At 42.7% G+C, this 16,359-nt stretch overlaps 1 protein-coding gene across 4 annotated transcripts in view; it reads left to right on the top strand.

The window, feature by feature from the left end:
• LOC139672809 (alpha-2-macroglobulin-like protein 1) overlaps nt 1-12,951 on the top strand; it is a 29,328-nt gene extending 16,377 nt beyond the window's left edge. For 2 of the 4 annotated variants that reach the window (XM_071557411.1, XM_071557402.1), the window contains exons 22-37: nt 81-202; nt 380-431; nt 788-871; nt 1,454-1,630; nt 2,865-2,946; nt 3,044-3,200; nt 4,525-4,599; nt 5,330-5,483; nt 7,054-7,217; nt 7,610-7,825; nt 9,031-9,155; nt 9,912-10,002; nt 10,668-10,736; nt 10,990-11,092; nt 12,266-12,307; nt 12,734-12,951. In XM_071557411.1, coding sequence (XP_071413512.1) covers nt 81-202; nt 380-431; nt 788-871; nt 1,454-1,630; nt 2,865-2,946; nt 3,044-3,200; nt 4,525-4,599; nt 5,330-5,483; nt 7,054-7,217; nt 7,610-7,825; nt 9,031-9,155; nt 9,912-10,002; nt 10,668-10,736; nt 10,990-11,092; nt 12,266-12,307; nt 12,734-12,759 — 1,739 coding nt within the window. In that variant the 3' untranslated portion in view covers nt 12,760-12,951. Of the gene's footprint in view, nt 1-80; nt 203-379; nt 432-787; nt 872-1,453; nt 1,631-2,864; nt 2,947-3,043; nt 3,201-4,524; nt 4,600-5,329; nt 5,484-7,053; nt 7,218-7,609; nt 7,826-9,030; nt 9,156-9,283; nt 9,491-9,911; nt 10,003-10,667; nt 10,737-10,989; nt 11,093-12,265; nt 12,308-12,733 lie in introns of those variants that run through there. The other 2 variants (XM_071557419.1, XM_071557428.1) reach the window with 2 other exon arrangements.
• Nucleotides 12,952-16,359: the final 3,408 nt, after the last annotated feature.

Below are 16,359 nucleotides of genomic sequence, written 5' to 3'. Positions count from 1 at the left end.
TCTGCATGTCCGGACCTAGTGCTTGTACATACAGCTGCCTGCTGTAAGTGCTCAGCAATGTGCTCCTGTGTTCCTTCCAGGCAAAGTGAATGTCACTGTAAGCAGTGTGGCAGAAGAATCACACAATCTGTGTGGTAACATGATTGCTGTGACACCTTTGCAAGGAGAGAGAGACACAGTGATAAAACCTCTGCTTGTGAAGGTTAGTCACATCTCAGGGTGGAGAACCCCTGGGGACAGTGGTTTGTCCCCTGGGGCAGTTAGCAAGATGCTAAGAGGAAGTTTAGCCTCTTCTTCTTAGAAAGCAGACAAACTTGCTAAGGCATTGTGATTTCCCTTCTTGGCTTCCCCATCTGAACTACTCTTTCTCCATCTGCAGCCAGGAGGTGTCCCACAAGAGAAGACCCAAAATGCCTTTCTCTGTTCTTCAGGTATGGGACAAAAATCCCCGACTGCTATTGATCATGAGAGCAGGATGGAAGGGACAGGGCTACTGTAAATCTCAAAGGTGGGGGGAATTTTTCAGAGTACATGCGCTGGTGGTACAAGCACTCCCACCATTTGTCAGAGTACAAGCACTCCCATCCATGCCTGGGAGAACAACCACTGTAATTTGTCCATGTTTTTCTTTTACCTGGCAAAGTTTCCTGTGCTGAGGCATTTGTTTGCAAGTCTTGGCTGCTGTGACTCAATGTCACATTAAGCCTTGCCTGAGTCTGCTTGGATGGTACACTTGTGTTGTGATGGTTCTTTCATGGAGTAAATTTCTGGATTCTGCCTTCCTCAGATAACACTGTCTCTGAAGAGTTCTCCCTGACTCTGCCTGCAGAAGTGTTGGAGGGATCTGTCCGAGCCACTTTCTCTGTGATCGGTGAGATAGGCTTTCCCTGATCTTGGGTCCCCAGTGAGAAAAGCTTGCACAATGCTTTGGGTCTTACTGATGAATTGACCTCATGAGATTATCTCTAATGGGTGTGATGTTGGCTTCAGAAATGTAGATCAACTAATCTTTTCCAATATTTATTCATCTTATAAGGAATGATTCTAGGTGATCCTCAAGTGGCTGGAGGAGAAGGCACAAAATGGGCTATCTACTATGACTTCTATCACTGCCATCCACCTAAGTGAACCAAAACCATCCCTGCAGATTTCCACCTAATTTGCCTCTATAATTCCTTTCCTCCTTGGTGCCCACTCAGGAATGACAGCTCTCTTTACCTTTCTTCAGACCCCCTCAAGCTTCACATTCCCTTCCTCCTCCCAGAACCATGATGTCTTTCTGTTATGGCCTAGTCTGTGAAAGGTCACCAGAATCTCAGTCATATCTGTTCTTTTAGGAACTGGCTCTTTTCTAGAATCCCAGTAGAGTTCAGAGAAGAAAGGAGTTTGTTAGTTTCATACTGCTCAATGTCTGTGCTTTGCCTTTCTCCTGTCTCTCCACCTCAAATGTAAGGTGACATCATGGGTCCAGCACTTCAGAATTTAGACCGGCTGCTAGACATGCCCTTTGGCTGTGGTGAACAGAACATGGTTAAGTTTGCACCAAACATCTTCATACTCCAGTACCTGAATAAAACTAAACAACTGGATGCAGAAATTAAAGATAAAGCACTGAAATTCCTGACAACAGGTAAACATTGTCCTTCTTCCTTCTACTGCAAAATGAAGCTGCTATAAATCAGCTTGGCACAGGTCTGGTGGGGAGGTGAAGGGCAGGAGTGGAAGCACTTCCAGAGCTGTTACAAAGGAAGATATCACAGAGAAAAAGGAAAATGTCTCATTGAAAGAGAAGCATGTTTCTGAAAAAAAACAGGACTTCTGTCTCTTCTGTAATTGAAGAACTAACTCTGCTTTTTTGAGAAGGGTGTGGGTAATTAATGATTTCCATCATTACATGATGCCTGTTTATTCCCTTATCAGTCCAAGGCTGACAAAATACCTTGTAAAAAAAGGGCATCAGCTGCTATTACATGGAATAAAGAGTGGCTGTTGGTAAGGGGTACGATTTCAGTAACTTAGTGTTTCTCCATGTTTTAGGACACATGTTTTGGAGGCATGTCAATTCTGTCTGGTACAATCTAAATTTAATATAGTGCCAGTGTCTGTGTTTCATGTTCTAACGTGCCTCACATTTCAGCCTGCCAGTCTCCTTGTCCTGCTATGCTGCAAGCTCAGCAGCTTCCCATGAATAGGATTTGACTTCCTTACTTTTCCCCTTTCTCTTTTGTACTGTGAGCATGTACTGATATCTGGGAGGGGGGAATCTACCCAAGAGAACAGTGGCAGCAGAGGCAAAGCAGAGGGTAAACAACGAGGCTGTGGGGAGGGTGTAGGGAGAGCAAACAGATACAGACAGCATTCTGCTCTCAGAGCTTAAAGGCATGGCCTTGTTGCTTCCTGTACATTCCATAAAAAGTACTTTCTGGAGTCTCACCAGGGCTTGCAGAAATGCTGAAAAACAAAAAGGGTTTCATTTTGGTCTCCTCTAGGAAAAGCCTTCCTCTGCTCTTTTTATTCACAGTAAGGGCCCGTGAGGGTCCCCTGGAGCATGGGGAGGCATGAGGTGGCTGAGCATGTCATTATTCTGCAAAACAGCAGAGAAGATACCCACAACACTTGTTTGTAACAGCTCCAATAATGTAGAGCAGCTGCATGGTGCACTTCAGTCATGCTGTGCAATGCTTCTTGTCATGCTGATGCTGTGGGGTGCATGGGGAGGTGTATTGTGGTGCGCTTGCCTCACTGTGTCTGACTATAGCACCTGATGAAGTCTCTTGCTGTGAAGCTGTCTACCACAGCAAGGATACAGTTTGAGATGCTACAGGTCCTCATATAGAGAGTCATGTCCTGGCATCTTGTCATAGGTTACCAGCGTGAGCTGCTTTTCAGACATGACGATGGCTCCTACAGTGCCTTTGGGAAAGGTGATGACCAGGGCAACACATGGTGAGTGACGAGAGTTGCTATGGTCATCCTAAACCCATTGTTCTTGTTGGTTAATCTCCTGGCTGTGACATGGGATTCCTCTGTGCTCTGCTCATAGGCTGACAGCTTTTGTAGCCAGGTGCTTTGGACAAGCCAGCTCTTACATTTACATCGATAAGGGTCATGTGCACAGTGCTCTGCTCTGGCTGCAGAAGCACCAGCTGTCCAGTGGCTGCTTCCAGAGTGTGGGGAAGCTCTTCAACAATGACTTGAAGGTATGGCTGCCAGACATGGAAGTGGGAGCAGGAGGAACACAATGTGAGGCACAGGGTTGCTTTCCCAGGCTCTTCTGCTGTGCACAGTAGCACAAAACAATGTCCCTGTGGCCTAGCATAGCCAAGGCATCTTCCCAGAGCAGAATGAAAAAGCATGGGTAAAACAGCATGCATTTCCTCTGTGTGAGGTTTTAACCTCTACTAGGCTTTCTTCCTTTTTACTCTAGCCAAAAGAGAGCACAGCTAAGTGTGCTAAGGCACTTCAAGGGCACGGGAAGAAATATTTTTATATTTTAATGCTTGTCTAGAATACCCTGGCTGGATTTTCCCTTTTCTCATGCCTTACAGTGCACAATACTCTATGTGCTCTAATATGGGATTCTCTGAAGACACAGTTGTCTCTCTGTTGCCCACAAAGTATGAATTCTTCTGGATCTTGGCATCTCCAAAATGATCCCTGCAGTGTAGATGGAAATGTATCAAACTCTTGGTGAACATGTCCTTAGGTGCTGAACAGTGTGTATGCAATATGGCAATACTTGGGTTCATTTCCTTTGTAAGGGTGTGAATAATCCAGACTGGTCAGATTGCAAAATTGCCTGTATTAAATACAAGGCAGGTTAATGAAAGAAAACAGGCTGCTATTTTAGCAAAGCAAAGGGTTATGTTTTTTTCTTAAAATTTGGGTGCGGTATGAAATAAAACTGGAGTGTATGTGTAGACTCTTCATCTTTGTCTGGTTTCATTAATTTCACAGCTTGAGATTTCTATTTGAACAGAACTGTTTGGAATAGTTTCTGCACTTCTACCTCCCTTACATTTCAAAGTTTCTGCTATTCAGTGTGAACAATACTCCTTAGCATCTTAGCTCAATGCAAACAGAATGCAAACAGAACTTTCCCAAGAATGAACATTCTCTAATGTGAAAAGAGAGTCCTGAAAGCCTGTTTAACCTGTAGCTTCTCACAGTCAGCTGAACTATATGTAAACTTACATAACTTCTTGAATGCAAATTCTGCATCATAAAACTTTGTTCACTGTAACACATTTAATAAAATAAATTGCATAATAGTTTGCTTCATGCCTTGCTATGAGAAGGGATGCCTAAGCTGTATGTGCAACTTGACTCTGAGACTGCCTCAACACCAGACTTTTAAGGTATTCAGCAAGGGAGGCTGGAGTGCTTTCCTGTCCAAGAATGCCCAGAAGCATGCTACTGTACTCTTTCATATAGGTCATCCACAGGCAGTTTTGGTGCCTCTACAATGATAGGCAAGCAATGGTTGGCTTTATACTTCTCTGATGATTATCTATGTGCTTGCAGGGAGGTGTGGATGATACAATCTCATTAACAGCCTATATCGCTGCTGCACTGCTGGAACTCCATCTGGAGAAAAATGTAAGTCCCATCTGAACTCTTGTGGAGACTGGAAGCCTGTTCCACCATTATTCCTTCCCCAGCTAGTGGCTTCAGGGAGAACCCAGCCTGAGTTGGTGAAAGCTTCTCTCATTCCCACGTTTGTACACAATAAACTCAACAGGAAATTTTAACTCAGTAAGGAGTTCTCAATATAAATGGCCTGATTTTCAGCAAAGCAGAACTCATGCTTCTCTCAGCTGCTCTCAGGGGAAACAATTGTCTCTGAAAATTACAAAGGGCTTGCATGGGAAGGCAACAGTTTTCATTAAACTGATCAGTAGAGCTAAAGGAGAAGGAAAAAGGCCACCGTTCAGGTATGCACTGTTTCCCTCTCCACTACTTCCTCACAAATAAAAGCAATGATCTACAAGGCAAGTGAAAAAAGAACTGATATTCCAGGCTTAATGGTACAGTTCTCAAAACAACATCACACCCGCTCAGGTTCCAAGACTTACAGAATGCAGGTCTGACAAAACTTCCTACAGCTGGATTCTTCAGTGTATTAGCAATCCCCTATCCCAGTGATATGTCCAGTCACACCTTTGCTTTCAACCCACAGTGAATGATTCCTTGTCCACTCTACTTCACATTCCACGCACTGAGGGAGATTCTAGCACTAAAATAAATCAAAGATGTATCTGGGATAGATGTTCACCACAACGTTTTATTTGGTCAGAGGAAATTCACTTGATTTGGATTCCTTTTTCAGGAGACCATGTTGGATAATGCCTTACATTGCCTTAAGAATGTAACACTTGATGAGACAAGCCTTTATGTCAAGGCTTTGATGGCTTATGTCTTCACGCTGAGTAAGGACATGGAGATGAGAGAGCAGCTCCTGGATATGCTAGAGAAGGAAACTGGTAGGTTGTTGCTGTTTAGAAGATTTTGAGTCCTAGAGATAATGACTGTGGTATAGGCATGATGTCTGTAGCATTTAATTGCAGTAGTCTGGGAAATTTAACTATTTTCAAATAGGCTTTTGCGTCAGAAAGTCATAATGTATTGAAGCTGTGAAAGCCTCTAGTTTTCTCAGACCCAGGAAACAATTTCTACTCCAAAGCAGCAGAGGTGATCCATGCTTAATTTGTGTGGTCAAAATGCATACTTGAGTTGTGGTGCTCCTATTCTTCCTTTAGTCTCTTTAACTTGGGAAAAACCTAGACATCTGTCCTGAATGAGGACACTGGGATGGTGGGTTTAAAGCACCTAAGTGTATGGTTAAACAGTTGGTAATATTACCAGAGTTGGTTTAAGTAAGTTCCTCCCCACATTTGTTTGTCTGGCAGTACAGTGAACTACACGGGGGGCTGAAAAATAACACCAAAAAAAAAAAAAAAGGAAGAGATGATTTTGCAGCTGCTCAGCTACCAGTGCAGAGTGCAGTTCACTGCATAGCCACTCAAGATGCCAGCTTGTTTCACAGAACAGCTAGTGGGCAAACTGGAAGGAGTAGAATTGCACATACTGAATGCAATACCTGTTCAGAGCTGCCTCTGTGATAATACACATGGAGCAAGGAAAGAACCTTCCCCTGTGGTAAACATCATGAAGTAACAGAGGTCCTCCATAGAAGTCTTTATGCCGGTTTAATTCAAACAAGTGATTTGATGGTTCTTCTTTTAAAAGCAAAGGTTTCTTCTGAAAACTGACTTTGAATTTAAAAGCATTCAAGTTTTTCACATTTGTACCATTGTAGAAGATGTCTACACTGGCACAATTAAGCTAAATTCTTGGCTGAATTTTGGTTAGCCCCCTTCTATCACCACAGCAAAATATTCAACCAGACTCAGATGTATTCAGCTCTTCTGAGCTTGGACCTTAGGTGGGAGCCCAGCTCTCACTTAAATTGTCCTAGCCTATGCATTGCATAGTGAGAATGCCACTGAAGTAAGTTTGGTAGTCTTGCTCCTCCAGTAGCCTGCCAGTAATTCTCCCTCAAAGAGTGACCCATTCTTGTACAATAGGTACAACTGACTGGAAATGAGTCTTGGAGGTTTTCAGCATGGGGGGTCCACTTAGACTATGCTAGGTAAAAGCAGAAACTGCAAAAATGCTGAAGTTTGGAGACATAGCTTTGAATATACATAAAGCTAAATAAGACTTGGAGTGTATTTTAAAAAGAACCTCTGTTCAGATTTTAACGATTTCTGAGGGAATGGTTTCCTAGGGGAACTGGTTGAGGATGTGGGCCCTGGATGCCTATCTGTGCTTTCAAAGGAAGAAATTGAGCCTATCATAGATGGCTGGCCCTTTAAGGGTCAAAAACCCCAGGATGGATTGGCTTCTGCCCTCTGAGGTGCTCCAGAAAGGCACATGCATTTCTGATGCTGTACAGAAAACTGTCAGTCCTTGAAGAAAACCAAGACAGGGGAAGATGATGTTCATATGGATCTACAGTCCTTATCTTCCACATGTTTCTTCCCCCATCAGCAGAGCTCTTGGCAGAATCTTCTTCTATGATTGAGACAGTAGCCTACATTGTCCTGGCTCATGTCTCCAAATCAGACTTGTCACTCAAGGAAGCATCAGTTAACAAGCTTGTGCAGTGGCTCAGCAGACAAAGAAATGGCTTTGGAGGATTTGCTTCTACACAGGTAACAAACCAGGGAAAATCTTGGGAGAAAGAGAGAGATGTTGTGCTTGGAGTGATATGCCCATCTCTCATGTGCATGTCACTCTAGATTCATCCTTTGCAGACAGAAGTATAGGAGCCCTGCTTGGGAAGGGGAGTGTGTAGTGTTGTTGGGATTACTCAGTGTCTGGGACTGCTAACCCCAGGGCTCAGGAGCTACCATTTCCAGGTAACAGAAGTCATCCTGCTCCCTATGGCATAGATCCTACTTATATACATAGTGGCATAGAGCCCACTTAGGTCAGAGTGCGAATCAGGGCCATGCAGAGTGTAGTTCTCCCTGCAGTGTCTGAACTAGTGTGCTGGATCTTGTTCTGCATTGCTCCACAGCAAAGTGATTCTCTCTGCCTTCAGGACACAGTTGTTAGCCTGCAGGCCCTCGCTCAGTATGCAGCCCTGATTCCTCAGGAAATCAGAGATGTAAAGGTGACAGTGAAAGGCAAGGAGGCTTCTCCACTGGAGTTCCATGTGCACAGGAACAACAAGTTCGTTCTGCATCAGGCACCTCTCCTTCCAGTACAAGGGACATACACAGTGCAAGCGACTGGCAGTGGCTGCGTTTATGTACAGGTGTGTATACATAAGGAAGAGACCTGTCAGGTTTTGCTTCTGGTTACTGAAGTCAGGCTTGGCTTCAAGCAGGCACTATAGCCTCAAGTTCTGAGTGGGATTTTGCTTTCTAGGCAGAAATTATGTCAAGCTTGAAGGTACTCAAGTATACTGTGTTCACATGCTTTCATTGCAACCATCTTAGGCATCATCTTAGAAATGTCTCAGCTTTGCTGTCCCATGGTACAGAGCCACGTTATTGTCAAGAGACCAATAGATTTTGCAGTCAGGAATAAGGAGACACAGAACAGTTCCTGCTTCTGTTTTGAATGTATGTTGCTAATGTCCCTGCTTCAGGAGCTTAAGACTGTATACTACGTCTTCTGACATAATATTCTTTGGGGTTTTATCACATACAGAGATGAGGAGTGATGTAGTACCAAGGTCTTCTTATTCCAGTACACCAACACAACTGGTCCATCAGGAGGATACACCTTATTTTCCAGCCATTCATGCAGCTAAGAACTCAAGTCATTCATTCCCTGTGAAAACCCTCACCGGATCACTTCTGTTCAGCCATTGCTAATGATACAGAGAATCTGCAGGCAGTGTATAGACAAGAGGACACAAAAAATATTTATTTTTTAATGCATGTAGGAGGTAATGAGGACTGATACTACTTGGCTATACTTGAATATAGTAAATAAGCATAAGACATCTGATGAGTACCTTATGGACAGGCAGTTGGTTATCAGACAGGTGGAGGAAGATTCTCTTTGGAGGAGTGTGATCATCCCTCTTGCTGAATTTTCCTCTTTGGATTCTTTGTTCTTTCTATCTTTCTTTTGAGGTTTATACTTCTTTGGCCACTATTTTTTCTCTTGAGACCTAGAACTACTAACTATTAGCATGTCAGGAGTTTACAGTTACATTTCTTTCTTCTTGTGGGGCAACACCTTAGCTAATGTACTTTCTTACACTTTAAAAGATTTTTTTTCCTGATAAAACTGAATGAGGCCTTGTATCACAGATGGCTGAGTTTCCATGCTGAGGGTTACATTTGGCAGGTGCTATGTGTCAAACAGCACATCTCTGAACAGAAAGTGCATCTGGATCCAACTATGTTAGCCATTGGTTATTTGTTAAAAGGTGGAGGCACAGGGAGTCCTTTAGCTCATTCAGGGAAGCTCTGAGGCTCTTCACAGAGATGTTTTCTTCCCCACCAGACCACTCTGTTCTATAACACTCCCCCACCATCAAAAACAGAAGAAGTTTTTGTCCTGGATGTGGAAACAGTACCAAGAGAATGTGATGGTGTCAGGAAAGAGCTTGACATCCATGTGTCTGTCAGGTATGAGAACCCTCGAGGCTCTTTCTTCAGTGTAAAGAAGTGGGAACCCCAGTTGTATGACTAGAACCCCATAAAAGCCAGCTAACTGTGGAAACAGAAACACGGGGATGATCTCTTCTTCTCCATAGATCCCAAAGAGATTGTAACTGAGAATTAAGGCCTGGAGGAGCATGGCAATGCACTGGCAGTCTTGCAGAACCACAGCAACTATCTTGGTCAGCATGGAGCAGCTCAGCAGCTCCCAGAGCACTAGGAGTTGAGATGGCCGCATTCCCAAGAGGCAGATTTCCCACCTTGGGGGACACTTGGAAGCCTGTGCTGAAGCAGCTCTGAGGTGCATTATCCTGTAGTGGGAACCTCTGCTGCAACTAGACATCAGAACCTCCAGTCCCTATCCATATTTCCCTTGCCTGCATCTGTCTAGGATGAGTCTTGATCCATATTCTCCATGCCTTACTGTCCTTACTGGAAGAGAACATGCCACTCTCAAACTGTAAGAGCAAAGGTCATTTCCATGTGTTGGAGAGGGCAACATGAAGCATTAAGACCTTAACTGTAACACATTCACTGCACAGTCTGTCTCCATATTGAGTGAGTAGATGGGGGCTTTTTTGTCCCTTTCTACCAACAGTTAGACATGCTGCTGAAGTTTCATATCAGTGTAGAGCAGGGCAAAGTTTGGAAGTGTCCATCAGTATCTCCTATAAATGCTGTGATGCCTTCGACATCTAATGTGCTTTTTGTCTGACTCTTCAGGTATGTAGGGGACCGTGGGACCAGTAACATGGCCCTGGTGGAGGTGGAGATGCTGTCAGGATTCATTCCTGTGCAGAGCTCTGTGAAAGAGGTAAGGCTTTTCCTCTGGCCTTCCTTGAAAATGGCAAAGTCTATTTTCCAAATGTAGCTCTGTCAGAAATATTCAAGTAGGTAAGAATTGCTGGACTACTTATCTTACTAAAAATTAACTAAAGTGAGCAAGTGCGGATATAGAGGGCTATTTCACAAGGCAACTTTCCACTTGCACAACTGACTGTGTAGTTTTTTATGTTCAGTAGTGAGGATTCCACATGCAGTAAGAACTTAGAGAGGACTTGAAAATCACCTAGTTAGAATCACCTGGGATGCACTGAGACCCTTTGCAGTTGCTAGTGCCTTTTTTAGAGATATTCCATAAAATTATGTTGAATCCCACAGGGTTGTTCAATGCCATGCTCCAGTGTTCCAGACAATAGCTAGGAAGATCCATCATAGCCTCCTGCTAACCACCTTTCCCTTTGCTACAAGTGCTGAAAGGACACTTGTTCCAAATGTGAAAAAGTATTTTCCAAGGCTTGTTTTGCTCCCAGTAATCTCAATGCCATTGTAGCTGAGGAACAGAGGCCTGACTAGTCATCTGACTAGGCTAAGTCCTTTAGTCAACAGTGGTTCACTTACAAATACCAAACTTGGTGTGAGACAGCAAAGGCCAATATACCGATGTTAACCAAGCTCATCTCTTGTCTTCCTATACAGCTGGAGAAGGTACCACTGGCGAAAAAGTCAGAGATAAAACCAGACAAAGTCACAATCTACTTGGAAGAGGTAAGAGGAAGACCACAGGAAACTGCCCACTCAAGTAGTAGCAACTGAAGTACTGTGCATTGGGACTTTCATAGATCAGAAATACAAATCTCTGGGCTGGTCAAGTGGGCTAAAATTTTGGGAAAAGAGGAAAAGCTTGGAAGAACCTGGAAAGACAGAGAAAGAAAGCTCTGATGCAGAAGGAGGAAAGTTGATATGTAGGTGACTTTGAGATGACCAGTGCATTTCTGCTCACTTTTATTCTTCTCTCCAGCTGGGTGAGACTTTTCTGAAGCTTAACATCTCAGTGGAACAAGATGTTGAAGTGCAGAACCTGAAAGCAGCAACAGTGCAGGTCTATGACTACTATAAGCCAGGTGAGATTTCACTGACAATGGCAAAGAGTAACTATTACACCCCCCACTCAGACATAATTCTGCCTGTGACCCTTATTCCCTTAACTTCCTTGTTCCAGTGCACTTCTTCATACAACTTCAAGCTTGGCTTTCCTCTGTACAAAACTTTAACATTCAAGTAGCAGAACCACTTGCTTAGGAAAGTTCTTGAGACAAGACTGCCTGGCACTATGATTTTGTTGTGGGGTGTTATGTGTTCAAAATGACTGTGTTTGTTTATTTCCTCCAGCTTCAGGGAAGGTCTGTGTGGAAAGAAGACTTCTCTGTGAACTTTCAATGTCTTCTCCAGCTCTTTAGGTCTCTTGAGAATACTTAGGCATTTATTTAAAATCAGTATTACATAGTGCCACCCTGATCCATTAGAAGGCAGAATTTAATTGTATGCTTTTCATGTATAGTGTAACAATCCTACTATCCACTGGTTGCTTCCATGTCTTAGAGGATAGTAGGAAAATAATTTGTTCCCCTTTAAAATTCTGACTGAACTATCAGCACACAGAAGAGAAATCTTGTTATTTTGAGTCACTGTTCTGTGCTCAGAATGAGACAAAACAACAAATGGAACATTAAGAATTATTTTTAAAATAGAATTTGAGAACAAAAGGGAAAAAACTGCCACTGATGATTTCGAAAGCAGCATTATGGGCTTACATGTTGTATACTGAATTCCTTACTTGTTTCCCCCGTGTTTCACACCCTGGCAAGAACAGAGGAACACTTCTTAATCCAGCCATTATGGAGCTAAATATTGCCACCTAATATGTTCTTATTTTGCTATTTCATCCTCTAAAAGTTTTTGTGCTTAGTACATAAAATTTAAAAAGTGTTACCTGACATGAAAATACTAATTATCAGAAATAGGTAAGGCTATCAGAACACACTACTGAAAGGCTCTCTATTTACAAAAAATGTCCTTGCATTACAAGGAGCCACCATGATCTTTTACAGGTGTGTGGGACACATTCTGGGGAGACAGACTATTGGTCTGAACCACTGTAGACATTTTTTGTTCCTTCATTCACAGTCTGAACAGAGAAAAATTAAGGTAGTGGGATGATTTTATTACAAAGAAGCTTGGCACTACCCTCCCATGCAGTTCTGCAGCTCACCACCCTTTCTCTTTTGTTTCTACAGATGAACGCGCAGCAAGAGAATATGTTTTCCCTTGCAGTTCAGGTTAGTGTTAACAGGCTTCCAAGGTGGGAGAAAGTGGAACAAAGCAGAGGACTGATGGTGAGCAAGCAAAGCATCCCACCTCTGCTTTGTATTTAATCCCATCATGTGATGTAGAGCCTTCTTGGATTACAAATTGAATTGGGATCTGTTTACTACTTGTAGGCAGTTTCTAGACCAAGTATTAATCTCAATATGGACTAAGGTTTGAGCATACCATGAAAGGTTAAAAGAATCTATTTTTATTTCACTTCCATATACTCCTCACATATGTAGTCCTCACAGCATCCTAAATCTGAATACAACTGGTAATGCCCATGTCCATGATAAAAGATGTTGCCACTCAGCTCCCAAGATTTCTTAGTCCTTAGATAGCTTGCTTAGAATTCATCAAGCATTTTTCCTTTTCTTTCCACTTTCTTTCCACAGATGTCTCAAAGAACGTTTCCTCCTAGTATGCTCTGGCACTGCAACGTGAGTTTTCTGCTTTCATACGGAAAACTTCATTGCTCTGGCTCTCCTCTTCCCTGCTGTGTTGGAAACGCCCTATTTCTTTTCATTTGTGCCCTAAATTGTTATGTGAAACCGGGCTTAATTCACAGTAGTTTGGGATCAAGTGAAATAAAGCATATGGAACCTGGAAAAAAGGCAGTGACCTGACAGTTGATGAAGATTTCAATCCCTGAAAAAGAGAAACATTGTGCACACATTCTGCACATCATGACTACATACTTTGCTTTTGGTCACCATAGTGTGACTCCCCAAGCCCCATCTCTAAGCTACCTTTACAGTTTTAGTTAACACAACAGTTAGTCCACAATCAAACTCCAAGCACAAAAAAAAAAGAAAGAAAAAAGCATTTTTAACCCTCATCTGGTTTACTACCTGGCCCCATGAATCATCTTTCTGTGGTAACTGAGGAGTAGGAACAGGCAAGGGAAGCTAAGAAAGAAATACTTTACCAGTTCAAGGAAGAAAGACAGAAAAAGACTGTGCAACAATGCCTTGTGAAGGGAGGTCAAAAGATCAAATTAACATCCACTCCAAATTCACTGCATGTTTAGACTCTGGCAACACCCAGTCCCATCATGTCAAGACATTAACCCAAAAGACTAATCCTTACCTATGGCACTACTTAAAAAAGACAACAATGTAAGGAATTTCAGGATGCAACACATACAGCAGGAGAATACAGTATGCAGATGGCTTATCAGGGTATGCAGTGCCATTAGCAAGGTGGCCACAAAAAAGGTGGGATACTAGATAAGAAAAAAATGGGTGCTGGTTTTACAGAGCTGGTTATCAAAAGAGAAGTTACCAGGACAGTAATGCCATAAATATGAAGTAAGGTTGTGAAACCAATGAGCCCACGCCAGTGGAGAAAAAGTGAACAAGGTGAGCTGTGAATTTGGGAAGTGATGATGCTTCTAAAGAGGAAGCACCAAGGAAAGAACAAAAAAAGAGGGAGAAAAAGGGAACATGAAAAATTGAAGGTCATGTGACCAGATTTGTTTGGGGAATTCCTGTCTAGCAGCCCTTCAATGGATCAACACAGCTTGCAAAAAGACAGAAAATATATTTTTTCTCTGACCATTCAGAGTGATCTGTCCATAAAGTGGGCAGAACCAGCCCTTCCACTCCTACTCATTGTTGTTCTTGAGGCTGTCCAGTAGACACAGGAAAAAAGGAAAATAAAAGTCTCACAGCAGTGTTTAACAAGCATTCAGGCGAGGAAGAAAACCTGAGGAACCAAGTGATTAATTCTATGGACAACTGATACAGAAAAAGGACAGGGCTAACTTCAAGTAAGCAAAAATATTAAGAAACTGAACAGGCCTCCAAGGGTTATTCCCCTAGCATTGCCCTTTCCCAAGACATTATAGGAGTCAATAGAGACTGTTTGATGGTGCTCTCTACCAAGTGAGCAAAGTGAGACCTGCAATCTCACAGCTGCTTTCCTGGCAAGTTTCTTCCTCTATATATTTGGGCTGGACTGAAAGAGCTTCACGATCAAGGTCCTCTGATCTGGTTGAACTTCAGATAGTGAGGTTATAAATAAAACCTGAAGCGTGTAACCCAGTGTGCTCATTGTGCCCATGAGTCAGGCTCTCCTACTTCCAAATGGATGTGTCAAAGGCTTTACAGTTTATATCATCAGATGGCCATGAAAATAGATCTAAATAGAAGGTCCATCAAGATTCCTCTGCTTCTGATGATAGGAAGTCTTGTCAGCTTATACCCAGGTGGGGTAGGTGAGTAAGAAAACCAAGTGTGTGAAATAAGAATACAAACAGATATTTCCAGTCTGTGGTTTCAAATCGGATCAATGTTGTTCAGCTGCAGATGAGAGGGGCTGAGGAAGCTGGCAGAGCAGAGTTGAAAAAGAGGTGCTGTGTGGCAAGCTTCCTTAAGATAGGAGTGTACAGTAGAAGTCAGTGAGGTCTTTGGATCTTGGAGCAAACATTAGGGAACACAGAAAGTGGCTAGTCTGCTCTAAATGGGCAATCTGATGCTTGCTTGGATTTTCTGATTGTTGAAAGGTGCTCCCTGTCCTTGGTGACATCCAAAGGAAATATCTTCTGGTGTAAGAAAGGAATCTTTGCTATGTGTAAGCAAAGGTGGGGCAGATGGTTAGGAGACTTCCTCCCATCACCTCACCACAGCTGCTATGTGGGTCTTGGTTGCTCAGATGGTCTGGAGGCAACTGGAAAATTTCCTGCAAAGTTTTGCAGCTTCAGCTTGTGAAAAAAGAAGGGTCAGAAAAACACAGTACAGGAAGCAGCTAACAGACAATCTGGTAACCAGCATCTCAGACAGCAAGGGAATTTTCTGCAAAAAGAAGCTCTTAATAGTGGAAAGTAGGCCTCTTAAAAAGAGGAGGACTGTAAGCATACAAGATGGCCCCAAATCGATTCTGACTTTGTTAGGGCACTGTTATAAAAAATAAATGGCCTATTTAAAGTCTATGCATGAAGAAGGTAATTTTGTACAACGAACAGTGCACTGCAAGATAAAAGGTTTTCCGTCTGAGGTACTGAAGGTGATGGTCTCACTTCTAGACTGAAGCAAGTAAATGAGTATGAGAAAGAGAAAGAAGACTATGCAGTTACGTTACTTGTTCACTTATATGCCTGTACTGTATAAATCCATATGACACAATATGCAGGCACCTATGTGTAAGATTCATTTAATACCACTGTCTTCCTGCTGAATTGGAAAAATGCTGTAAACTCAGAAGGTGCACTTTTCCTCCACGGCCACTGAGTGTCACTATCGCTCCGTGGCTTGCTCTGCAAGACCCCGTTTCTTCAGATAAAAAATTTCTTTTCTAACATGGGGGGGGGGGCGGGAGGGTGTGTGTAAAAAGCAATGGGAATGAAATGGGCTGCTTCTTGCTGAAGAGCCCACAGCTGGGAAGACCGACATCTAAAACATGACCTATCTGTGAAATGAATCCTGTCTTATATTCGAGCTAAGCATTAGACTGGTTTTCAGCTGGACTCTCTAAGCCAGTCTCGCAATTTGCAGCATGAGCCTCAGTAACAACAATTATGGGATGGAATAAGTGCTTTATCAGGAGACACTAAAAGGTCCGAGATTCCATTATTTGGTAAGCAGAATGAACAGAATTTGTAGAGAACAAGCACTGATATGTAAAAAAATTATGAAGTGGTGGATCACATGAATGGAAGACTGCTCTTCAGGAAATATTTCCATGGCAGACTGCGGGCATGTAATGAAACTAGTGGGTAATCAATATAAAACAAACAAAAAGGTACTTTATACTACAAGAACTTACTGCTACAAGAATTATGGAAGCCAAAGATATCATCAGGCCCAAAAACCTTATAGACAGACTAATGGAAAATCAGTCCATACCAAAAGAAACAGGTTGTGATGTGCCCTACATCATCACTACTACCATGCTTGGATGTGGAACTAGAACAAGGGGAATGGACTGTACATAATGGCCAGGTGCACTTGCTTTCCCTGAAAAGTATTAAGGGCAGCTGAACTTGATGGACTTAAAGATCCAGTGGCTTCCTTTATTTCTG

The sequence above is a fragment of the Pithys albifrons genome, chromosome 1, assembly GCF_047495875.1.
Source record: "Pithys albifrons albifrons isolate INPA30051 chromosome 1, PitAlb_v1, whole genome shotgun sequence".
NCBI lineage: Eukaryota > Metazoa > Chordata > Aves > Passeriformes > Thamnophilidae > Pithys > Pithys albifrons.
The sequence above is the reverse complement of the archived record's forward strand: the minus strand, read 5'-3'. Positions and strand labels throughout refer to the sequence as shown.